Here is a 26,201-nt window from a genome sequence, read left to right as displayed (position 1 = left end):
CTGCTGCAGAAAGCATTTCCAGGCTCAGCACTGAGGCCATAGGGCCTTTTCTCAGTCAGCCCCAATCTCTGAAGCCGAGGCAGGAAGGCATGATGCTCCCAAGCAGGTGCAGAATGATTAGGTGGCTCAAGGCTCTCCCAAGAATCTCCAATCCTAGCCCATAAAGCACAGGACTGTTTTGTCCTCTCTTGCGGCTCTGACCTATGTCTGAGAACAGGAGGCTGAGAAGGTACACATGTCAAATATTGTCACTCTAACACTGAATGGACAAGCTGAGTCTGCCAGGAGCATAAGGTGTCATGACTGCCTTCACCAGGTTTCATGAGTGGTCAGGCTTGGGGGGAAGGACTGCCTTCTCTAGAGGGCAAGGAGGGAAGTACTTTCTGTGGCCGGATGAGACTCTCCGGAGTCATGGCACATCAACTGGGGATTCAGAGAGGTGTTCTTAACCTTTGTAGCACACACAAAAAACAAAAATCCAGTCTCGTTAGTAGATAGCTACGTTTCGATTACCTGAAGTGATTTTATGCTGCCCGCAGGCTGGAATGTATCTGTGCAGTTTAATCTGCTGTCATTTCTTTGGCTGCCTTCCAATTAGATCTAGGAACTGTTCTGACACCCACAAGCCTATTTCCCAAGCTATGTTCGTCCTGGAATTCTTAAGATGGGTGGCTTTCCTTCCTCATATAACCGTCTACAGCATTCCTAATCAGGGTATGCTTCTGAATAGAAGAGGCCTTCAGCAGAAATGGCATCACCAAGGCCTACAGTTCGAACAGGGTCTTTACACACCAACACAGGTGTGAAGTGGAAAGTGATCCCCTCCCTGTGCCACTCCACCACTGGCTTATTTGGGTTTAATACAATCCTGGAGCCGGGCTCCAGACGGGATGTCATAAACTCCTGAGGTGCGCTCAGAGATACTCGGTTGGCGTCTATGGTTTCCGTGGCACAGGCTTGTGTCCCAGCTACACGAGCTCCTGCAGCTACAGCTGCAAGCTGGTTGGCCCAGTGTCCGTCCACGGTTGCCAGAATGTGGTAGACCAGCGTGTGGAAATGGATCCTGGTGAGATCCGAGGATCTGCTTTTGCTCCTTCCATGTTCTTTCAAGATCCAGAAGAGGATATCACTGACTATGCCCACATCAGGAATGCCGTCCCAGGAGGAGAGAGAAGCATGGGGTCCAGATGCTGACTGGCTGAGAAACAGCAGCTCCTGTTCATTCAGCCCAAGAGAAGCCACTGCGGGAAAGACCTGCTAACAGAAATAATGACAGGTCTTTTTTGGGTGGACACAGCTTCGCTCCTTGTGCATTAGGATACAGCCAATGACTAGAGGGGGCGTCTCTGAAACTAGTTTCAGGTATTAAATCCCCAACTGTCTCCACCTTCATGACTACCTGGGAAACTGCAGAGTTGCTCAACACCCTCCAGACCTGCTCTTGTTAAATGTCACTATAAAGGGGCAGAAGACGACACACAGTGGAGCTCTTCCCTCTGCAGAGGGTTCAAGGGTGTCAGTAGGGATCCTGCAGGCCTTATACACATCCATTTTTCTTACCCATGCACAAAATAACACTGGAGCGTCACATGAAACTGAGAAGGTTCCGAGGGCACACTCGCCCTCCATCTTTTTGCATTTTCTGGGTGAGGGTCATGTATTACTGAGCTCACAGAGCTAATGAGCAGTCAAGCTGACATGCCAGCCAGCTGTGACAGCCTGTGCTGAGGCCTGGCTCACTGGGACTTACCCAAATGCTCCTAAAGGGAGATGACATAAGATACCTAGCACTAGGAAGCCACGCTTGCCTGACACTCATGTTTAATTGAAAGCAGCTGGGTTAGGCTTTCAGTTTTTGTCTCTGAAATTTGAAAAAAAACACAAAAAACAAAACAAAACAAAAAAAAACAAAACCAAACAAACAAACAAAAAAACCAAAACAAAACAGAACAGAAAACAACACTCTTCATTTTAACATCCTCACTCCAAAGGAAAAAAACATGGCTCAGGCCTATCGGCTGCACTGCCACAGTCCTAACCCAGTAGGAGACATTATCCTTAATGTCCATTCTGGCTCCCCTGTCCTCAGATCTGGGTTACACATCACCCACGTCAGTCAGTAGACCTGTCAGAGCCCAAACACCTGGGCTTATAGGAGAAAACAACTTCTTTCTGAGGCTCCCAGGACCAGAGGCAGCCTGTGAATGGCCCATGTGGTTACCTGATGCACAATACTGCTCATGAGCTCCCTGTTGGTCATACTGGCCAGCTCTAGGTGAACTGGAATACCAGTAGGGATGTCAGAGATGGAGGTCACAACCTATAAGGAGGAGGACAGCAGTGTCATTAGGATAGAAGGCAGGCAGGAGGAAGCAAGCAGCTCAGATGTGCTCAAAACACCCTTTGCATCCTCATGAATTAGAAGCAGTGTGTGTCCCCACCTCTGTGGCCAATAGCTGATTGTCCCAATAGAAAAACTCTACTCTGTAGGGAGCTACCAGAGTTATAGAATCAGAGGACACAGAACTACCCTTGTATGTTCACGTTGTCTCCTATTCCTGGGACCTAAATTGAGCAGTTGGCCCCAATGTATAGAGATCTATAAGAAGCACGGTGTAGCCGGTGTGAAGTGAGATGGTACAGAAAACACAAAACAGAGCTGCAAACCCTGCAGCTTGCAGCCACGCTGAGTTAAACACAGGACACAGAAGCTGAGGCAAGATGTCCTCAATTGCTCTACTGCTGCTACCTAGATGTAGCAGAGCCTAAGACAAGGCAGCATCAGCTCGAGGCTCAATGGCGGAGCCTGAAGGAAAACACCAGCTGAGACCTGTAAGTCCGTAGCAGAGCTATTACCTCCAAGAGCCTCTTCCTCTGGAGCTCCTTGCTTTGTCCCTCCATCATGTGCAATCCAGAAAGGACCACCAGGTCAGGCTGGAACTCCTCCAGGCTAGACACAAACACCTCCAGCATATTCATGGCCCCGTTGGAGAGGTCGTGAGAGAAGATGAACCGGTTGGCCTGGGGAGCTTTAAACGGGCCCCACTCCTCCCCTAGAAAAGCCCAGTCAACACAATAGGAAGAAAAGGAAGAGGCTTTCAGTCTCCCAACTGCAGGAACTTGCTGGTGCCTCAGAGGACCTTTGGCTCTGAGCGGGCTGGTCTGTGGACAAACAGACCCCTACAGTGGTGCAAGGTCAGCAGGGTGCTGCATCCAGGGCAGGACCGCAGTAGATAAAATCCTAAACCCAACTCTAATAAAGAAACAAAAACATAGGTTGAGCCTTGTCTGTTAACGTCATTAGCTTCTCTTAAGTTCCAAGAAAGCCCTGCTGTCTGCTGAACTCAAGCATGGGCCATGAGAACAGAGCGCATGACTACTCCATACCAGCACACCCAACAGATAGGCCAGGCTGCCCTCCCGAGAGCAACACCCTGAGTACTTTTCAGAGTTGGAAGCTAAATAGGCTGAAAACCTGAGCCTTAGCTGACCTCGCCTCCTCTTGCTGCCCCTGGAGATCTCTGAGCTCGTGGATCTAAGGCTATTAGCTGTTCCAATCACTTCTGCGCAGAACTGCTGTGGAGTGGTGACTGTCCTGACAAGTTAAAGTGCTACTGCCTCTCCTGGCACAGATCTGCACTGACCTATCAGGTAGCCACTGAGCTGAGGGCAGGCCTGTGCTTCCCTCAACACATCCCACTACTTCACGATGCATCTGCCACACAGCCACAAGAATGAAGGAACAAAGAACAAGGGAATAAGGAAACAGACAGATGACCTAAATGACTACGAGGACAAAACAATCCCGCACTTCTGCAATCATGACTGCACAGGGTAAAAACACACTTCCTAGAGGACAATGCTAGGAAGCACTATCCAGCTTAGCCTAGGGAAGAGAACCACACAGGTCTCCAGAGCAGCAGAGTTCTTCAGGGAGTGGAAGGGGAGAATAAACACGCTTCTGCAAGGCAGACGAGAGAGAATGTAGAGAGCTGCGATTTTCACAAGACACAGGACTGATGGAGCGGCCTGAGATGATGGGTCTCGGCCTGTGATAACAGCTGATGTGCCTTTCCTCACAAAACTCTGTATTCATTTCTCTTCTCAATTTATCAACCCAGTGAAACTTCTGTGGTGACTCACTTAATTCCCAGACTAAAGCGGAAAGTAAACTTTTCTGGGGTGCTCTGGTGAGAGAGAAGAAAATGAAAAGAAAAAGTTGACAGATGCCCTTGAAATTTACCAATCTAAGCTACAGAGAAGCCAGGAAGTGCTTCAGCTGAGGTTGCCCTGAGGGCTACCCCTCAGACTGTCTCTCCTGGAGCCTGTGGCAGTACAGCTTCACAGGAGGTTAGCAAAAGGCCTGCTGTTTTGTTCAAGAAAAGAACTAGGCATCCAAAAGCGAAGCTTATCAAGCCAAGGACAGAAGCTGTTTTCAAGAAAGCTGAATGGGCTCCCTCCCTACCACAAGAGTCAGAACTCTGACACAGGGCACTCTCAACCTCCAAGCCACCATGAGAAATTAACTACAAAGCACGCAGGCAGGCTTGGGTGCCTACAGAAGTGGCAGGAACAGGCCCCACACCTCAGCTATTCAGGACTTCCAGGCAGTGGTCCTACAGCAGTTCACAAGCTTTAAACCCACTCCCAGGTTCATCCTCACTGTTTACTATGGTAAAAAGTGTTAAACCTACTTCCTATTTGGGAAAACTGAACTCAGTAACTCAAAGCCTGTATATTATGAAATGTCCATTCTTACTAAAACATTCTACTTCAAATTTTATATCTGCCCTCCACAAGTCCCCAGATGTTTCTAGTATGTATCAGAGAGAACTTGGAAACAACTAATCCCTTCTGTGTTCTTGGTGACAGGGGTACTTTTCAAGAAGCATATATTGTATCCACATGACTCTAGGTGAGGGTCACTGACTTGGAAGTGACTCACTAAAGAGCATTAAGTACTGCTTTAAGGACACCCACTGCTGTGTGGATGCCAGGTCCTTTAACACGAATGACATGTTGACTTGGAAACTAAAGTGTTCTTGAGTGCAGGAAACGATATAAGCGAAAAGCACAGGTATTAAAGACTGGTCAGGAATCAGACCTCCATTCTTGTAAAAATCCACTGAGATGGGTTACTTTGGGTTCAATAACACTGGGATATTATGTAAGAGAAACAAACATACATAATGCTACGTTTCACCTCCAGGAAAAAGGGAAGTGCTCCCATGAAAGCTTGTCAGAGGCCTGGCATCAATCTTAAGCAGCAGGAAGGCTGGGCCTGAAAAGTCCCAGACAGAATCCAAGAGAGCTGAGCAAACATTTGCTGCCTTTTTTAGCTCTTGGTAATAAAGGGAAACTTTATTATAACATCTTCACTTTTAACCATGACGGCTCTCTCCTGCAGCCTCTTTCCCTGGTTTCGGACCAGTGCTTTCTGCAGATGGAAGCCCTACCTTTAATGCTGTTATACCTATCACCCCACATGGAGACAGTGCCTCCCGTCAGCTCCTTAGACCAGTGCGATGGAAAATCTTTGGAATGTGAACCCAAACAGGAGCCCGCTAATGGACAAGGACTTCTGGCAATCACACTGTGCACTACACATCTCTACCCATCCTCCCACCAGGACTCAGGACTCCTCCGCTCACATCCTCATCTTCCTTACCTGCCAGGTACTCTAAAATAAGGTGGAACTCATCCTCTTCCTGCAGTGACTCTGGCGGAACAAACACATTGTCATCAAGAAGTTCATGTAGCTTTGGGCCAATTGGACCACAAAGAAGAACCTAGAAACAATAAGTAACATCAAGTCAGTCTCCCAGGAGATCGGTTCTGAACTCACAGAATCCAGGCAGTAACCAGCAAGGTGTGTTTGAGCCAGTCCTATTCAGTTTAGCAAGCTATCAGAATCCAGGTGAATCTCTTGATTTGGAGTTTGTAGCACAGGAGCTCTTCATCACCAGACATAGGTCTCTAGAGTAGGACTACAATGTACCTAGTTTTGCAGAAAGACAAAGTCCTAGTTGTTCAGTATCCATGCAATTTCTGTAGTCTACACTCACAGAGTGAATGTGTCTTCCTCAAAGTCAGACACTAAAGGCCTAACCACGGTGTGACACTGTTTTGAACTAGAGCCTTTATGGGGACAATGATTAAATAAGGTCTTAGATGATGGAACACAGTTAGTCACCCATAAGTCAACAAAAGTGCCCTTAACATCTCCATGAAACTTTCTTTTTGGACCTTTCAGCCTCCAAAACGTTGAGAAAGTAATTTATTGTTTTAACACTGTTTATAGTATTTTATTATATGACAGCCAAGGCAGGCACACAGACACACACAAAGACACACACTCTAATGTCAGGGGCAGGGTAAGCGTATTTCTTTCTTTTCCTGAGATGGTGGGCTAGCTGTGTAGTCTAGGCTGGCCTCAAACTCATCATCTGCCTGCCTCAGCCTCCTGGGTGGCTGGGATGGCAAGAATGTATACTATGTGAAGCTCCCATACAGTCTTCTTAAAAACTCCCTTGTATTCTGTGTAGGCAAAAAGACATGGGAGTGTTTGCTCAAAGCTGCCAAATAAAAAGACTTGTTCAGAATTTTTACAGTATAGGGAAAGAGGACCACTTCCTTCTACCCAATGTCACTGGTCAGTGAATTAATCTGAGACTGCACACTCTCACTACGCTGGACTGTTATATAACCTCACAGCCTTTCAAGCTTGGGGAGCATGCTCTGCAGCTTTTCCAAACCCTTTGTCTTCAGTCCGAGCCTGGCTTCCTCCTGGCTGTTATCTCTAGAAGCCCCTTCCTATCCTGGCTGAACCACAGTCCAGTGAAGGTTCTGTCACACCCCTTTCACCAAACTAACAGACTCAAAACGTCAGAGCATTTTGAAAAAAACCCTAGAAACCATTAACTTTGGTTCAGATCGACACACCCCACTCAGTCACCTCACAGCCGTCTTCACTGACAAATGAGCGCTTTAGTTTATGCTGTTTTATACAGACTCGTTAGCTTCTGAGTGGAAGTACGCCTCGCTGTCTGCTCTCCACTCTGATATGAATGCCTGTCAGTTCTGAGAATTCTTGGTCCTGCCACTTTACTTCCTTCCCCTAATTCTTGCCTGGACTTTCACTTCTGAGATAGTGGGAACCACATGCCTACAACAACAACAGAACAGGTCAAATCTAGGAAGTGACAATTCCAAGGCACTTGGACATCAGGCAGAGGACAACACTCCATATAAAGCACAAATGAGCCTACAAACACATCTCACCACAAAAAGGCTTCCAGATGCTCAAAATCTGGAAAAAGTTACGACTCACTAGCAGACTTGCATCAAAGGAAATGCTATTAATAAAAGGAAGTCCTTCGGGGGAACAGCACAAGAGGAGGTGGAAACATGGACTGAGAACATGAACAAAGAACAAGGAAAATGGGAACTCTAGAGACATAGCTGCTTAAAAGATAACGGTAAGGAAAGACATGAACAGCACAGTGGAAGACTTATACCGTGTGTAAAACAGGTGAGGCAGCATCAGTAAATCCTGAGATGGCTCTGCAGGTAAAAGCACTTGCCACCAAGCCTGACAACCTGAACCTGATGCCAGGGCTGTGGTGGAAAGAGAGAGATGGCTCCCACAACTTGTCTGTCCCCTGATCTTCCTAAGTATCACTGTGCATGCTCCGGCACATGTACACTGACACACAAACACAAAATTAATATATAAAAATATATAAACTGGGCATGGTAGTGCATGCCTTTAATACTAACATTTCAGAGGCAGGGGAATCTGTACCATTAAAGGCCTCATTGGGGAAGATGAGCCTGGTCTACATAATGAGTTCTAGGACAGCCCAGGCTACACAGTGAGATCCTATCTCGAAACAAAATATATTTACATATTCTACAAAATATGGAAAAACTCATTTTTAAAAGGAGGTAATTATTAAAATCTAGTATATTTAAAATCCTTTGGCAGTTGGTCTACAGAATGTAGCATTAAGAGAGGAGGTTTTCGGGCTGGAGAGATGGCTCAGCAGTTAAGAGCACTGACTACTCTTCCAGAGGTCCTGAGTTCAATTCCCAGCAACCACATGGTGGCTCACAACCAGCTGTAAAGAGATCCGATGCCCTCTTCTGGTGTGTCTGAAGACAGCTACAGTGTACTTATATATAATAAATGAATAAATCTTTAAAAAAAAAAAAAAAAAGAAAAGAAAGGAGGTTTTCAACATTTGAAAGTTCTTAGAGGACGTATGTTGGAGAATGGGTGTGCCACTTGGGGCTGGAGAGAGGGCTCAGTGATTAAGAGCACTGGCTGTTCTTCTTCCAGAAGGCTCTCTCAGTCCCCTGCATTCCCTATCATGAGATGCAAGCTCTCTCCTAATGTAGCTGCTCTCTGCTTCCAGCCCATCTCCTGTAAAGGTTTCTGAGGGTAATCTTGTGTCAGTTTCTTCCCAGGAATCTGTAGTTCTAGTCTCACTATTTCTAAGTCTTGGTTGTAATAAACTGTGAAATGCTGTTTTCCAGGGATACATTGTTATCGTCCCCTTGAATTCTAAGCAGCTGTGATCACCTAAACAAATACTGTGCCCATTAAAGGCCTCATTGGGAAGAGAGATTCATAAGGCCCCAAACTCACAATGTTCTGTTCTCCCCCTCTCCAAGAGGCAGTTAATATTCACCAGGAAAAAGATGAGGTGTGTGTGTGTGTGTGTGTGTGTGTGTGTGTGTGTGTGTGTGCGCGCGCTTCCTTTTATCACCTCCATGTTACTATAATTAATTCCTCTTTCATACTCTTAAAATCAACACTAATTAAACTCATTGGTTCTGCATGCTAGATTTGAGTGAATTCCTTACTTTGGTCTGTGGTGGTGCCCTCTGTGCTGTGAACAGACATTTGTCTCCCTATTTATCACACAACTGTGATAAACTAAAGATAGTCAATCTAAGGCTGGAGAGATGACAGGGTGGTTAGAAGCATTGTCTGCTCTTCCAGAGGACCTGGGTCCAATTCTCAGCACCCACATGGCAGCTATCAACCATCTGCAACTCCAGTTCCAGGAGAAATGATGCCCCTTTCTCACTTCTTTTTTTTTTTTAATTAACTTGAGTATTTCTTATGTACATTTCGAGTGTTATTCCCTTTTCCGGTTTCCGGGCAAACATCCCTTCTCACTTCTATGGGCACTGTGTATATGCGATGTAGAGACGTACATGCAAGCAAAACACCCATACACATTAGGAAAAAAAAAGTTCAATATAAACCTTAAAGAAACTGCTGAAGCGGGGTTGGGGATTTAGCTCAGTGGTAGAGCGCTTGCCTAGGAAGCGCAAGGCCCTGGGTTCGGTCCCCAGCTCCGAAAAAAAAAGAAACTGCTGAAGGGTTGGAGAGATGGCTCAGTGGTTAAGAGCACTGACTGAGTTCAAATTCCAGCAACCATGTGGTGGCTCACAACCATCTGTAATGAGATCAGATACCTTCTTCTTGTGTGTCTGAAGACAGCTACAGTGTACTTAATATAAAAATAAATAAGTAAATTAAAATCTTGTCTCCTGAAGTTACTTAAAAAAAAAAAAAAAAGAAAAAGAAAGAAACTGCTGAAATAGCAAAACTAAAAACCACAGCCAGTGAGTCAAAGAAGGTAAAATTAAGTGAAACAAATATAAAACAAGAAGATTTAAAAGTAGGGCAAACAGAAACAAATGGCAAGATGTCCAATTTAAATCTAACTCAATATGCCAATAGCATTAAATGCAGATGACCTATATACCTCACTGTCTCAGTCACTATTCTATTGCTGTGAGGAGACACCATGACCAAAGCAACTCTTACAAAAGGAAGCATTTAACTGGGGCTTATAGTTTTAGACTTAGTTGTTGTTGTTCTCCTCTTCCTCCTCCTCCAAGGTGCTAGAGCAGTAGCTGAGAGCTTTACATCCTGATCCAAGGGCAGCAGAGGCAGAGAGACTGGGCCTAGTGTGGGCTTTTTAAAACCTCAAAGCCTACTCCCAGTGACACGCCTCCTCCAACAAGGCCACTATTGTTCCTACAAGGCCACACCTCCTAGTCCTTCCCAAATAGTTCCATTCCCTGGTAAGTAAGCACTTGCATTCATGAACCTATAGGGGTCATTTCATTCAAACCACCATATCCACCTAAAGGCAAAGATTATGAAACTGAATAAAAAAGCAAGTCCCACTATATAATATCTACAAAAACCATATTAAATATGAATATGCAAATAGGCTATAAACACAAGGATGGAAAAAGATATATACCACACTAATACACTGACTGGGCAAAGGTTGGAGAACAGTTAGAGATGACCCTGGCTCTGTGCAATTTTAAGAATTGAGCATCAACACCAGAGTTAATAGTAGATGTTATTCAATGCTGACTAAAGAGGAAATAGACCAAGACAGGAACTGGCAGGATAGCTCTACTTGTTCCTAAAATCTTAGACATAGACAGAACAACCCAGAAAAGAATATCTTATCGTCCTTTGCATTGTTCCAATGGCCACTCACCAAAGGACCATGTATATAAAAAAGGAAACCTGGCTTACCCAACAGTAGCAATAAGTAGCAAGATGGAGAAAGAGATTTATCCTGCTGGGCAACTCACCAGGAATGCCAACAGAATGGGACAAAAATAGAAATTAGTTAAAGAATGACATGTAGAAAGCTCTCAAGTATTTAGGAATCAACCAGCACACTTCTATTAAAGGGTGCATCTTAAGAAATCAAAGAGATTGGATTGACCCAGGGCTCCAACTGCATATGTAGCAGAGAATAGCCTTGTTAGGGCACCAGGGGAAGGGGAAGCCCTTGGTCCTGCCAAGGTTAGACCCCCAGTGCAGGGGAATATGGGAGGGCAATAAGGGGGATGTATAGGGAGAATACCTGTATGGGGGAGGGGGAAGGGAGGGAATGGGGGCTTATGGACGGGAAACTGGGAAGGGGAATAACATTTGAAATGTAAGTAAAGAAATATATCTAATAAAAAATTAAAAAGAAAAAGAGAGAGAGAAAAAAAAAGAAAGTCTAACTAAAAAAGTAAAAAAAAAAAAAAAAAAAATCAAAGAGATAACACAAACTTCTGAACCTAATAACAACAACCTTCCCATATTGAAAACCCAAGGCCCAGGACATGGTCAAATCTATAAATATTTGGGACGGTATAATAAATACCAAAATTTATATAGATTCTTTTTAGAAACTTGAAACGAGGCAGGCAGATGGCACAGCGGTTAGGGCATTTGTTGCCCGGCCTGACAGTCTAATTTGATCCCCAGGACCCACGTGGTAGGAGGAGATACCCAACTCTGAGGACTCATTCTCTGACTTCCAGAAGAGAGTCATGGCAGGAGTTACATGTGCACGCCCTGTGCACGGATTAAAAACCCACCCAAAAAACGAAACCAAATACGCGGACATGCAAGGAGGAGGAAATAAATCTCAATTAATTCTACTACACAATGCCATTAGTATACTCATAGCAAAATAAGACACTGCAAGAAAAAAACAGAAATCACTATCTTCCCACAGAAAACTGATGTAAACATTTTAAACAAAATTTCAGTAAATGGAACCTAACTTACAAAAAAGTAATGATAAACGCATAGTTTATCCCAGGGATGCAAAGTTGGTTTAACATAAAATAAGGCTGGTGGTGTAGGTTAGTAACATGTGCTTTTCCTGCATGCAATGGCCCAATAACATATTAAAAAGGAGAAGCAGCAGCAGCAGCAGCAGCCCCAGGCATGGCAGTGCATGCCTTTAATCCCAACACTCAGGAGGCAGAGGCAGTAGATCTTTGAGTTCAAGCCTGGTCTACAGAGTAAGTTCCAGGACAGTCAGGGCTACAGAGAAGCCCTACTACAAAAAATAAATGAATGAATAATTGAGTGATTGTTTAAACGAGCATCCGTGTTTAAGAAAAGGCAAACAAACATTTTTTAAAAAAGGAATGTGCTGGAGAGATGGCTCAGTGGCTAAGAGCCCTGGTTGCACATGTACATTTGATACACATACACAAATGTGTACACACACACACACACACACACACACACACACACACACACACACACACACACACACACGGGAGTGGGGGACAGACAGACAGACAGAGACTGACTTTTTGCAGTGCTAAAAGGTCACACCATGGCTTTGCATATGCTGGGTAAGCACTGCACCAAGGAGCTAGATCCCTAGTCCCCACAAATGTCCTTGTTAAAGGCACTCTCTCTTCTGCCACCTGACTTCACTCCCACCATGCACTGACTTGGCCTTTCCTAGACTCTCCAGGACTACTAAGAAACAGAGTACAGTTCTAAAGCTAGACTTACGTGGATTCAAATCATAGGTCTAGGTAACACTAGGCAATGTAACCTTGAGCTGTTTAGACTTCTGTGCACCTCACTTTTCTATGTCCAAGGGGGATAATAAAAGGAGGACTTCCCTTGCAGGCAGTGTGAGGATCAAATGACTGTCTTTGTGTGTGTGTGTGTGTGTGTGTGTGTGTGTGTGTGTGTGTGTGTGTGTGTGTAAAACACTTCAAACAATGCCCGACTAAGTAAGAACTATGTATGTGTTAGCTCTTACCACCACCTTTGTAGAATCTAGTTCTTAATTTTGGTAGTTCTTGGAAACAGTCCATATTGGGCAAGTTAAGCTGAATTCCTGAGAGAACAGTATAGGCAGGTAGTCACTCCAAAGTGTAGTGTTTGAGTTGCAGCTCTGGCAAGCTGCCTATGGAATCTGAGCTCCGGACTGTATGAGTGTGAATGTCTCTAGGTCTTCATTTTCTTATGTAGAAAGCAAAGGCAGCCCCAGCGACAGCGAATGATAGCCTTACAGGACTGAAGGATCGGTCCACTTGGTAAACACCCAAAGCATTAGTTACTGCTACCATTCCAACACAACACTGCCTTCTGAACAGACGCCCAGGTGACCCACAGACTGATTAAGGAACCAAGACCTACTCTTGCTCTTAACATTAAGAAAACACAAGTTGAATTTGTGTTTTAATATTAACAGGTTAAAATTGTGTTAAAATGTTAACACAATGTTTTAATTTGAAAGTGAGACTTACCTTTAAGTCTGGGTTGGCAGCAAACTTCTGTCCAATTAAAGCGGCATTTCCTCCTACATAGTGCTGTAAGACAGTACAAGGTTACTGGCATTGGAACAAGTGTACGACCCGAGTTTAATCATTTCTAAGGTTAAAACATAGCCCATTTCTACCCCAACGTTTTTTCCTTTTCTTGAGATTTATTTTTATTTTGTTTATGGGTGTCTTGCCTGTGTATGTCTGTGCATCCCATGTTTGCAGTACTTGAGGAAGCCAGAAGAGGGCACTAGATCCCCTGGAACTGTGAGCCCCCATAAGGTGCTGGGAACTAAACCCTGGTCCTCAGAAAGAGGTGTCAGTGCTCTGACCTCTGAGCCATCTGAAGCCTCCCACTAACACATTTTGATTTTTCTTTTTTCCTGGCTTTTTGAGACAGAGTTTCATGTAGCTCAGACTGGCCTCAAGCTCACTATGTAGCTGAGGATGGCCCTGAACTTATGATCCTCCTGTCTCTGCTTCCCATGGGCAGAGATCACAGGTGTCTACCACCAGGCTAGCTCCATCAAAATGTTTTGAGGAGACTTGACAACAAAGGGCACAAATGAGGTTAAAAAAACTGTGGAGCAAGTGGACCATGCCACCAGACAGAAGAACTGGTAAGGCGGGGTTGGGGATTTAGCTCAGTGGTAGAGCGCTCAGCTCTGAAAAAAAAACCAAAAAAAAAAAAAAAAAAAAAAAAAAGAACTGGTAAGGCTGAGGGAGCTCGGAAGTGAGGACAGGAGTAGAACCACTCCCTGCCTATGTCTACCTGCTCTGGAACCACCACACTCCAAGGAGGACCAGGGCAATCAGTCATGTAGCATAAAAACCTAGAGTTCTCTATGCTAATGAGGTACCTAGCTAGGCCCCAAGCATTCAGCCAATGAGCTTCCCTTCCTGGGCATTCCTTCCAGCAAAATGTATTTAATCCCTTCACCCAGAGGTGTATGCATGCATTCACATCTGCCATCAAATAAAGCAGTCTGAACAAGCAAGGTCTGTCTTTTCGTCATGGGGGATGTGAGGGGGAGGGTGTGGCTTCAGGCCTTCTTTGTAAAGAGCTTCACCTAAATCTGGAGAACGCCTTCTCTCTTCTCTCCATATTCTCAGCACTCATTTAGAATCTAAACAGGTTCCACCCCTGTCCTTCCCCTTTCTGCCTGGCAAGTGGGCGCCTTTAGTGGAAGTGTGGACCAAGGACCCTGTTCCCAACTCCCATTGGTAGGCTGGCAGCGCCCTGGTACACAGGAGACCAGGTACTGCAGCAAATATCCCAGACTGCTGTTTCCTACCCTCAGAAAACATAGGCTGAGGACGCCCCCCACTCCCCATTATGGATTTCATTCTGCCTCTCCTGAGCGGCAAGCTGGCAGCACTCAGGGCACCCCAGCAGCGAGGCAGATGTGCAGCCTGGCAAAACAGAAACAAAACCAGGCTTGGGGTCCAAAGCTTTAATCCAAGCACTCAGGAAGCAGAAGCAGGCTTACTTATGTGAGTTCACGGTGAGCCTTTATTACAAAGCAACTCCAGGACTGCCAGAGCTACACAGAGATCTCATCTCAGAGCAAAACCAAAAAAACCCAGAAACACAAGGAATAATTAGGAAAGGTGGAGAGAATAAATATGAAAATTAGTATGATTGTTTGAATTAGATAAAATTTGGCCCTGAGCTAGGTAGCTCAAACAGATAACAAAACCCACAAAAAGTATGACTCGACCACACATTATGATTCCTTAAAGGAGCAGATGACTATGCCATTCTCCTCCTCCATACCATTCCATACATGAACACATTCTCTTCTAGGGGTTGGGGTTTGAACCTAGGCCCTGGGAATGCTAGGGAAGTGCTTTTAGCTGTATCCCCAGTCCTAAAATGCAACTAGGTGTTTTCTATTGTTTAATTTGTTTATTCCTCTGCCTGTTGAGTGCTGGGATCAGGAGCATGCATCTTCCTTCTGGGCTCTAAAGTATAACTTATTTTTGTGGGGTTTGGGAATAGGGAAGTGGTTGACACAGTGTTTTGCTATGTAACTTAGGTTGGCTTGAAACTCATAGCAGGGCTGGAGAGATGGCTCAGTGGTTAAAAGCACTGACTGCTCTTCCACAGGTCCTGAGTTCAATTCCTAGCAATCACATGGTGGCTCACAACCATCTGTAACGGGGCTCAATGCCCTCTTCTGGTGTGTCTGAAGACAATGACAGTGTGCTCACATTCATACACACACACACACACACACACACACACACACACACAGTAAGGAAACAAATAAACAAATTCATAGAAATCCTCCTGCATTGCATCCTAAAGTGCTGAGATTACAGGCACGAATCAACATACCTGATTATGGTAATCATAATCAACTTATAATATAACTTTAAAAATACGTATTTTATTTAACTCAATGTCCAGAATACAGGTAACCTTTATTTTGTTTGATTCCAATATACATGCATAAATTCCAGCTATGAGCATTTAATTAAATGATATTAGTTTCTCCAACAATCCAGCTTAATTTCAGCTTCTATGGTAAGTGTAAATAATTGCATAAAGTACAAACTTTACTTTTAGATTTTTCAGTTTACAAATTACCTTAGCAATAAAAGGTGTGCATTAGCAATAATGAATCTCATCATCTCTTTGTATTCTACACATCTGTTACTCACTTTAGGAATGGACTGCAAAGCACGTTGCTATGCTGCCTCTGTTTCTCATTGTTAAACCCATGTGAGATTTACAACAAGGAATGATCTGAAGGAGGACGTGTAATAAAGGACAAAAAGTGACAGTGTCTGAAATGGATACAGGTGTGACTAGCAGCGGCATTACTGAGGGCTGACACTGACACTGTTCATGAGGGTGTAAGAGGGTGTTTAGAGCCTTTCTTGCTTTCAGTCCATGCTTTCTCTCCCATCTATACTCTGCCATGTCCTGACCTTTCACCCTTGCTTGCACCTCTCCAAGTGAGCCTTCTTCTGTGTCTCTGGGCCTTTGACTAGGACACCTCCCCTTCTGTATTAGGTATGGCTCTGAATCCTTTCCAACAGTGTATGACACTGTCCCTGCTCCCTTTCCCCATTGACATCTTAGCCTCCAAAATGGTTTTCCCAAGACAGAATTATAGATCTCTTCCCATCTAACCTGAGCAGCCTCTAATACATCTCCAACTCTTGGGTGATAAACATCTGAGGCACAAACAGCTCCTCAGGGAGTGATCACTTTGTTCTTAGAATATGCCTACGTAAATGTTCGTTGCTGAGTTTTGAGAAAGGATGAACTCGACACACTGATGTCTTTGGAAATACCCTAGTAGTAAACACTCGAGGACAAAGACCTTCATATAGGGCAACTGCTGCTCTCCCCGTGCTGCAGCTCTCATCTAGAAGGCAGACAATTCCATCTGGTACTCATGTTGCTAAGCATGGATCTGGGTGCCTTGGAAACCCAAGCAACAGCCAGTACAGTTGCTGCTCTATTCTGAAGCTAAGAAGCCTGAGAAGCTCCCCTGAGCAACACTCCACCTTTCTGTCTGTTATGGTTTGTCTATGCTCAGCTCAGGGAGTGGAGGGAGGGGCACTATTAGAAGGTGTGGCCTTGTTGGAGTAGGTGTGTCACTGTGAGTGTGGGCTTTAAGACCCTCACCCTAGCTGTCTGGAAGTCAGTATTCTGCTTGCAGCCTTCAGATGAAGATGTAGAACTCTCAGCTCCTCCTGCACCATGCCGGCCTGGATGCTGCCATGCCCTTGTCTTGATGGTAATGGACTGAACCTCTGAACCTGTAAGCCAGCCCCAATTAAATGTTGTCCTTTATAAGACTTGCCTTGGTCATGCTGTCTGCTCACAGCAGTAAAACCCTAAGACACCATCCTTAACCCATGCAAAGACTGAACAACTTATTCTAGATGCTGGCTGCCACTCTCATCCCACGCTCTGGGCCAATCAATCTCTTGTTTAGACAGGACAGGGTTAGCTTTCTTCATAAAAATTTAGAGCTTTCTGTGATATGTAGCTTACATTTGGCCTACATGTCAGATTTACTGTTTTTCTTAACTAGAATGGATACAGGATTTTACTATGAAATGTGGGGAAAATGTTAGGATGTGTACAAAATGGACACTTGGTTTTCATAGGATGGTTTATCTGTTGGTTGTCTGGCAACCAGTCTTACAAATGACGGTAATATAAAACAGTATCAAACTGAGGCATCAGTAGAAACTGAGCACAATGTTTAGAAAAATTTGGACCACCAAAAAAGCAAAATTAATTTTCTGTAGGACTCCCCCCACCCTCTCATCAAAGCAGAAGACACACAAAGCAAACTAATTTAAATACCAAGCTCATACAGACTGGTAGACTTACTATACCACAACTAAGGTCCTCTCCTGAGAGGAGTCTTACTACTAAGCTTAGCTGTCAGGATGACAAATTACTGTCCCCTTTAGAAACTTGACTGGCTAATATCTGGCCCATTTCTAATGGTCAAGCTGACTATTTCAAAAGACAAAAGAGATTTAGCTCTCAAAAGTCATCCAAAAAAAAAAGTGGTCACCAAGGTTTGCCTGTGGCTGTGACCAATTAAAAATGTACTAACAACTTCCTAGCTTGTAGGGGCTGGTCTGGTGCTATGTACTCAGATGCTAAATACTGGCCCCCAAGATCTGGTTGCCCCCGTGCCCCAAGATCCTCACATACAAATATGCTGTGTAACCTTGCTCCCCAAGTTAACTGGCTAAAGTCTGTGATTGGGAGGTAGGTAGAAGTAATCCGGATTTCAGTTACCTGGTTGCGGGGGGAAGTGGTTTGCAGGTAAAGAAAGGAGACAGACAGGAGGAAGCCCCCATGAGAGGAGAGGAACTGTGAGCACGTGGCCAGGAGAAACAGCTAGTAACAAAGGATATATGGCTAGGGTATAAGTTAGCATAGCTCCAAAACCAGTTCAATCTAGGCTTACAGCTTGTAAATAAAATACCGGTTTGTGTGTCTTTTATATGAGCTAGTGAGAATTCTTCATTCCTTTTACACTAGCTACAACTACAGGCTCTAAGTTATGTAAGACCTTTCTTTTGTATAAAAGGAAGGTCCTACATAAAGAGGAGGAATTACCTGGGGTCTAACAGTGCTGAGATAAGAGAAATCGGAACCAGATCTCATCCCCAGGTGAGGATATGCATGCTGGTGAGATGGGAGAGCTAAGGTTGTATCTCCAACTCTAGTACTGACCTTTCTACCACATGCTGTGGGTCTACCATGCAGGATCCAGGATTTTGTTTATAATTACAGGTGAGCTAGGAACCACTGAAGTTCCTCTGTCTCTACTATGTTTTGCTCTATAAACAAGTGGCTCTCAAAACAAGGTTTTCAACCTAATAGTGTTAAACCAAGAAACTTGCTTGAAAGGTAAACTCTGTTTCTACAGACTGAACAGGAACTTAGAGCAGCAACAGAATTTCTTTAGCAGCTCCCCATTCCCCCCCTGACCCCCGTCGTTCTTCTATGCAGGAGATTGCAACCAGGATGACTTTGCTGCCCTCCTCTTCCCCATAGGAAACACAGGAGAGGGAGATGTTTTGGCCATCACAAGTGGGGAACAGAGCCTTGCACTAGGTGACCCAAAGCAAAAGACTGCTAACAACTGTATAGCAAATAGGACAGCCTTTCTTACAGAGCATTACCCACTCTAAACAGTCAGTAACCTCTACCCCTTGAAACACCCTGATCTGGACAAACAAAACAGAGGTGAAGACACTCCCAGCTCCCTTTCCCACAGGGCTTTAGATCTAGATCTCTGTGGGTTTACCTTTTTTCCTCTAACTTAGGTAGGACTCAGCCATATTAAGATTACTGCAAACAGCCTGGCATGTTGGCCAAGCAGAGGCAGATGGATCTCTGTGAGTTTGAGGCCAGCCTGGTCTACAAAGCAAGCTCTAGGACAGCCAGAGCTATTATACAGAGAAACTCTGTCTCAAAAATAAAAGCAAAACCAAACTAAACCAAACCAAACCAAATTATTGTTAATAGATACTTAAACCATGCTTCCAACCTTTAGTCTGGTAACAAAAGGTGAGGGGGTTCTGGGAGGCTATTGGGTGACCCAGAATAGAAATCTAAGTAAAAATAGTAAAATTAATGACAGCCCAACACAAAATTTTACAAAAAGGACAAGCCCCATAAAATCGGATCACTATCTCACCGTACACTGGAAGAGAAAGCTACTTCTAAGAACCCTGTAAAATGGCTCTTCTCCACCCACCCACCCACTGCACTCTCAACATAGCTTTATCACTGCTGAGTGGGACAGACCTGGGCTCCTGGGAACTCAGACGCAGCCTGGGCAATGTCATGAAAGGTCTCTTTATCACTGAAGAAGCGTTCAGCAGCAGCTCCCTTCCCCATGAAGTGGACAAAGGCTTCTTCCAGATCACTTCTTGAGTGTAGAACAGCATGGTCTCTTCCACTCCCAGGACTTAGGCCGAGTGCCTGAAGGAGCTTCACGCCAGAGATGACCACATCCACACAGGCATTGACTCTGGAGGAACAGGAAAGATGAAAGGGAGCTGAAATACAGGGGTAGCAACCAACTTCGGTTTTAGCTACAGACCAGCTTGGAAGAACTGCGTTCACACAACAAATAGCTGTGTCGTTAGTTTGATACCAGAGCAATAAAGCAAACATCATGTAGCTAAAGAATAATTTTAACTGAACTACATAATTTTATCTGAACTCCTTTCAAGAGTCCAGCAAACTTTTATTGCCAGCTACAAATTAAGAAGGCTTGGCACTCAGAACAACAATATCAAAGTAACAAAAATTAATTTATGAAAAGATGCTGGTAGAGTTATGCTGTTTGGATGCAAGTCACTTTAATTTCTGAATCTTAGTTTCCTTGTCTAGAAAAAAGTAACGATACAAGTTAACTTACAGTAAAGAGTTAATACATTAAGGTACAAAATAAAGTTCTTGTCAAAAGACACTTTCCCTCCAAAAACAAGAAAGGACATTAGTCAGAATGAGCTGACTACTGAACACTCTGAGCTGAAGTTGCATCTTGGAACTGAGTGTGGCTTTGAAGATTTGGGCATGCTTGTGTGGCTTTGTAGTGACTCCATACTGGACAGGCGTTCACAGAACCAGTCTGTGCACTCCAAAGGGCTGGTGAGAAACAAGTACAGCATCACCTGCTTGGTGGTATGAAGTTATAAAACCTCATCAACTTAGCAAGACCTTGTTTCAGAATGAAAAAACAAACACTGGATGTGTTGGTACACGTACACACACACACACACACACACACACACACACACACACCCCTAAAACTTACAGAAGAAATGTTAGTGCCATCTACTTATGGGAAGATACCATGTGTACTTGTCACATCCTGTCATCAGTGAGGGACTCTTCCTCTGAACCTAACAGCAACATCAACATCAACAAGCACACTGCTTAAGTTTCACGGTGAAGAGGAAATGGAAGGAAAGAAGCTAACAGAGTACAAATCATGCTCACTTGATAGGGGAGTAGAATTTCAAAACGTGTAAATGGCTGTGTAATACATAATATGGAGAAAACACACATGAACAATCAGGGACCAAACAGGTCAAAGATGCCAAACGTCTTCCTAAGGAGGAGGTCAGAAATGCACTGGAAGCCCGAGCTTCCTGGTCGGTTTGCAGAGACTCAGGTGGAAGCAGAGTTCTTCCTCCTAACCTGAAGCACCTCAAAGATGAGGACACTTTCTCACCACTCACCCCCTTGCATCCTCTTGTGAAATGTTTCCTAAGGTTCCTTTTACCATTAGCACTCTCTCTTCCTCACACATTACAAGGACTAACCGTAACTACAAGCTATCTAGCTAAAAGAATCAAGGGTGGGGGAAGCTCTGGCCTGGACGGTGTCTCTTTCTGAGTTAGGAAGGTTCTTCAGACAAGGAACACAAAGTTAGAAACAATCGAGATTAGTAATTAGTAACCAGTCATCACTGCTCCAGCTGAGAAAAGCTACAGTAGAGATTCATGTTTCAGAAGGGAGCAACTTAATTCAAAGCTAGATTTATCTGATATTAAATTCCGAGTAGGGGCACATAATGCAAAGCTGTGGGTGAAAGAATCATGTCTTAGGACACAACATGAATGGTGATCCAGAGTGGAGAATTCGGAGGAAGGGAGCAGAGCTCAGGGCAGACAGATTCGGAGTGAACGTGAAGGGCTTCACTTTATCCTATAAGCAGTAGGGACCAGGCCCCAACTCAGAAGCAGGGAGGAGTTACACTCCTAGCAAGTCAAGGCATGTTCCACTTAAGTACTGACATCTTAAAACATGCAGCCCAGTTCTAACTCCAGCCTCATTCTCAGAAGCCATTTCATCCGAAATCCACAAGAACATGTAGTCCCATCCACTCAAGTCTAGCTTATCTGCCTTCACCATCTCCTCCTCTGTCCCTTACTATGTCACTGGGTGTGACCATGAATGCAGAGGTGGCAAAGACCAGTCTTACATTGTACTTCTAACACCCATGGCTGAGTGAGCATGGGGAAGCAGTATTTCTGAGATATTTAATCATCTGTGGTGCTGTTAATACTTGGAACCATCTGCCTCATGAAGTCGCTCCTCCTCCTATGGAGGGCCTGCTTCCCTTAACTGCCAATTTACCCTCCAGTTCCACTGACAATGGTTTGGGTTCTTTCCTCCCTTTACTGGAGCCCTACAATGTCCTCTTTACCAGGGCCATGGTGTCCAGACACAGCTTGCCTTACTGATTACACTAAATTTTGTGTTTTGAGTGAGAAATTTATCAGTGTGTCAAACTATAATCCATTCCCACTCCAAAATTAAATTCTGGTACATTTGCTCCCCCGACGCCCCCAATGCCTTTACACTTCAAAAGGTGCTGAGCAGTTAAAACAGGTTAAAATGGCTGCTCAAAGAGCTACTTTCCATTCCCATCAGAAATTCTCAACAAGAAACCTAGTGGCATTTGCCTGTTTATAAACCTTCACAGCTCTTTGCCATTACTAACTTTGAATCAAAAGACCTTCGGAGATCCCCTTCTCAGCAATCTCTTTCTCAATATCTTGCTAATGTAGTCCACGATGGCCCCAGTCGTACAGTCTTCCAGTGAAGAGAGAATATAACATGTATTGTCAGTAAAAAGGGTAGACTAGAAGGTGGGACATCCGGTAGGGAGAAAGGGTTTCTGGGATGGAGCCAGGTGGGCGGATTTGCCAAAGAACATGGAGGACAGAATCGTGAGAGCTGAAGACAGATAACTAGCCAGGTGGTAGAACTTAAGATTAGAATGGGATATTAATTTATGTGTTGGTTGGAGGACAAACCACAGCTTATGGCCAAGGTGTTCATAAGTATGAGTCTCAGAGTCGTTATTGTGGAGCGTGGGGCCAGGAGGAAAACCACCAACATTTACACTCCTGCCTCAGCTCCCAGAGCTGTAATCACAGTGTGCACCACACCTGACTGCATCGTTTCTTTACCCTGGACTCTTGCCAGACGGTAAACCTTCCATACTCAGTTCTTCAGTAGATGTATTTGGTCTCTTGCCTTGACCTGAAGAAACCTTTTTGTTCCCTCTAGTTCTACAAGTTAACTATGGACTATATTTTCTATGATGGTCTCAACAAGATGTCCCATCTACATGGTCTAGTTATCATGTAATTTTGATATTCCTTCCACCGAGGAGTGAGTGCCCTCCCATTAAAACCTGGTAAACTAGACTCTGGGAAATCTGATCCTATGGTTAAATCATAAAACATTAAGCTACCTGTCTGTTCCTCTTTGGACATTCTCCTTGCCTAGTCTCCCTGCTGTGAGAAATGGCAGATGGCTCCTGTAGGTGGAAAACCTCAGTGGAAGTTCTAGCCTTGACTGATCTTAATGATAAATCTAGTCCCAGCCACCATCCTATTATATAGAACTCTAAGCTACAACTGCTTAGAGGAACCCAATCATAACTCAGACTAATAAAGATCACGAGCTATGGCTGTTTTGAATTACTCCATTTTGAGGTGATTTATTACTATATAACAGAAAATGGAAATCTTCTTAGAGCTTTCTCTACTACCCCGTCCTGGGAGGAATTAGTAATTCTTTGGAATAGCTGGAGTGCCTTGCTCTTATTGGTAGCTGAACACAGACAGCACTTTTCACAACTGTTATGGACAATTTCTCTCCCCTACCTCACCTCAAATTGTTGTATGGAAACCCTGTGGTCTGAATGAGAATGCTCCCTATTGGTTCATAAGTTTAAATGTTTTGTCCCCAGTTGGTGGAACTGTTTGTGAAGGGTAGGTGTGGCCTTGTTGGAAGAAGTTCACCACTGGGGGTGGGCTTTGAGGTCTCGAAAGCCTATGCCCTCCCAGGTAGCTATTTTCCTCCGGCTTGTGAATATGGATATAAACTCTCACCTACTGCTACAGTACCTGCCTGCCTGCTGCCACGCTCCCTGTCATGATGGTCATGGACTCATCCTCCAGAATTGTAAGCCCCCATAAACGCTTTCTTCTACAGCTTGCTTTGGTTGTAGAGCTTGCTATGGCAATAGAAAAGTAACTGAGACAAACCCCAGTCCTCCGTGACTGTATTTGGTTTTAGGGTCTTTCAGGAAGCGATTAAGGTTAAATGGGTGTTGGGGGTGGGCCCTAATCCAACAGGAATGGTGTCCATATAAGAGAAGGACACATCACTCTGGAGAACTATACGGTAAAAGGCATGTGAGAACACCAGCAGTTGGCTAGCTGCAAGGTAGGAAGAAAGGCATCCCCAGAAATCAGCTTCCTTAGAAACCACTCTGGCACCTTGATTTGGGACTCAGGCTCAGTCACCAGAAAGTCTGTCATTTTAAGCAACTAGTGCGAGTTATTCTGTTCTAGCAGCCCAAGCTGCTTCCAGCAGCACAGACCTGGCTTCCTCCATACATACATACACCCTCAGAGCCCAGCACATATGTGACATAGCTCAAAGAAAGATGATCAAGAGCCCAATAAAGTCATGCCTTTAATCCCAGCACTAGGGAGGCAGAAGCAGGTGGATCTCTGAGTTTGAGGCCAGCCTGGTCTATAGCATGAGTTCCAGGAGAGCCTGGACTACACAGAGAAACTCTGTCTAGAAGAAAAGTAAGTATATAAAAATAATTTAAAAATAAAACAAAACTAAGATTAAAAAAGAAAGAAAGAAAAAGAAACAAAATTAGACAATAAGGGCTAGAGATGGCTCAGCAGTTAAGAACAGGGGCTGCTATTCCAGAGGACTGAGTTCTTTTCCTAGCACAAGTTTGGTTAACTCACAACCACATGTAACTTGGCTCTAGGGGATCCAACACTCTTTTCTGGCCTCCAAGGGGACCTGCGCTTACGTGAACACACCCACTCCCACACATATAAAGTTTAAAAATTCTAAACCTTAAAATAAGACTTTGATAATGAAGGCTAGAGAAATGGTGCTATGGTTAAGAGCAGGTCCTCCTGAAGAGGACCCAGGTTTGAATCCCAGCACCCCTGTAGCACCTCACAATTGTCCACAATTGCAGTTCCAGGGAAGGGGGGGTCTTTACAGGCACTGCATGGAAAAAACACATACACGAAGAAGAGGGGGTGGTTGGAAGAAGAGGAGGAAGAAAAGAGGAGAATCTGATACGAGGTAGGCAAAGAGACTGAACTTTAAAGAGTTAAGAAATACACAATACATAGGTTTGTATTGTGTTTGAACATAAGCTAACATAATATATTGGGTAAATATGATTATTTCATTGACTCAGGTCAACTTTGCTTTACTCCACCTAGCCACAACATTCGAACAAAAAAGAATATCTGACTGGTGTGTTTTTGCACAGGCCTCTTCTGCATGTAACACCAACATAGGAAGCAGGGGCAGGCAGATCTAAGCTTGAGGCCATTCTTGATCTCCTTATGTTCCAGACCAGCCAAGGAAGCTGTAGTTCAAAAAAAGAAACAGCAACAACATAAAAACCAAACGAAACAACCCCCCCCCAAAAAAACCCAACCAACCAACTCCAACCTAAAGAAAAACATCACAAAAAATTTGCTGATGCATGGTGTCCTTGAAGAGAAAATCAAGCCTAACTGAAAGAGGGACTGAAGTTAGTGTAAAAAAAATAACTACATTTCTGTGAGTTTCACAAAGAAAGGAGTATCTGTGATTTGAGAGAGCCTTAAAAATATGAACCACCACTTAGTATGGGGAAGAAAATAGTTTCGAGAAGGGCGTGCTAAACTCGAAAGGCGCAGAGAGCTGATAATGAAACCTTAACAAAAAAATGTTGAATTTGAAAAGGCGTAGTTTTTGTAGAGTTGTCTTCAGACTGGATGACGTAAAGAAATAAAGTCAACAGCTAGAGACAGAAACATTCAGCTTTAAGTACATTAGGAAGAGTACTAGAAAAACAGGAAAGCCCAAACGTCGTGACCACCTGAGAACAGTTGGCAGTAAGGGCTGAAAGACAGGACAACGGAGTAACCTCAAAAAATACAACTGACAGGTTGAGTTGTATTTAAGAGGCTATGAGAGCTGATTGGTTTTACACTGACAAGAGAAGAGCAGGGCGAGTCGAGAGAGCTGATTGGTTTTACACCGACAAGAGAAGAGCAGGGCGAGTCGAGAGTAAATATGCTGACTATCCCTGCAGCGATGACGAAAAAGGTTCGTCTCACACGTCCGACACTTTCCGCCAAGAGGGCAACCCGGACACCACCGAGTCCCGGGCGGACCCCGGAGCGCGCCCACTTCCCGGGGAGGCCCAGAGCCACAGACAGGCCCCGCAGGCACTCACCCCACAGCCACGCGGCGCCAGCGCCGGGCGGGCTGCACGATGAGGGCATCCCAAGCGGCCGCCAGCCGGCTCTCTGGGGACAGAGATCCCGGGGGCACTGGCGCGGGCCCCAGCCTCAGCGAGCTCCAGAGCGAGCGTAGCGCTGTGCCCGGCAGCTCCGGCTCCAGCAGAAACACGCAGCCCACGGCCAGCGCCAGGAAGCCGGCGCACGCAGAGCCGCGCCACAGCGCCATGTGGACACACTGCCGCACTGGAGACTACAGGATCCTTTCTCGGCTCGCGCCT

The 26,201-nt window shown here is 44.7% G+C and overlaps 1 protein-coding gene across 2 annotated transcripts; it reads right to left on the bottom strand.

Moving 5' to 3' along the window:
• Positions 1-436: 436 nt before the first annotated feature.
• Positions 437-26,201, bottom strand: Adpgk (ADP dependent glucokinase). 2 transcript variants are annotated; one of them, XM_032910289.1, is made up of 7 exons: positions 25,917-26,201; positions 19,421-19,646; positions 13,105-13,167; positions 5,669-5,789; positions 2,857-3,053; positions 2,222-2,320; positions 437-1,254 (listed from the first exon to the last, which is right to left on the bottom strand). In XM_032910289.1, exons 1-7 carry the CDS (start codon positions 26,147-26,149, stop codon positions 706-708), a joined length of 1,488 nt encoding a protein of 495 aa, XP_032766180.1. In that variant the 5' UTR covers positions 26,150-26,201; the 3' UTR covers positions 437-705. The 2 variants fall into 2 exon arrangements, with proteins under 2 accessions (XP_032766180.1, XP_032766179.1); XM_032910288.1 differs by having other exon boundaries at positions 437-1,257; positions 25,917-26,149.

The sequence above is a fragment of the Rattus rattus genome, chromosome 8 (assembly GCF_011064425.1).
Source record: "Rattus rattus isolate New Zealand chromosome 8, Rrattus_CSIRO_v1, whole genome shotgun sequence".
NCBI lineage: Eukaryota > Metazoa > Chordata > Mammalia > Rodentia > Muridae > Rattus > Rattus rattus.
The sequence above is the reverse complement of the archived record's forward strand: the minus strand, read 5'-3'. Positions and strand labels throughout refer to the sequence as shown.

Bases quoted from the DNA above. Each gene is read 5' to 3' on its own strand.
- Adpgk (XM_032910288.1), bottom strand. From the start codon at position 26,149: ATGGCGCTGTGGCGCGGCTCTGCGTGCGCCGGCTTCCTGGCGCTGGCC. The intron at 19,647-25,916 runs GTGAGTGCCTGC...CTGTTCCTCCAG, and splicing joins TGGCGCCGCGTGGCTGTGGG to AGTCAATGCCTGTGTGGATG. The intron at 2,321-2,856 runs GTAATAGCTCTG...TCCTCCTTATAG, and splicing joins AGAGGAAGAGGCTCTTGGAG to GTTGTGACCTCCATCTCTGA.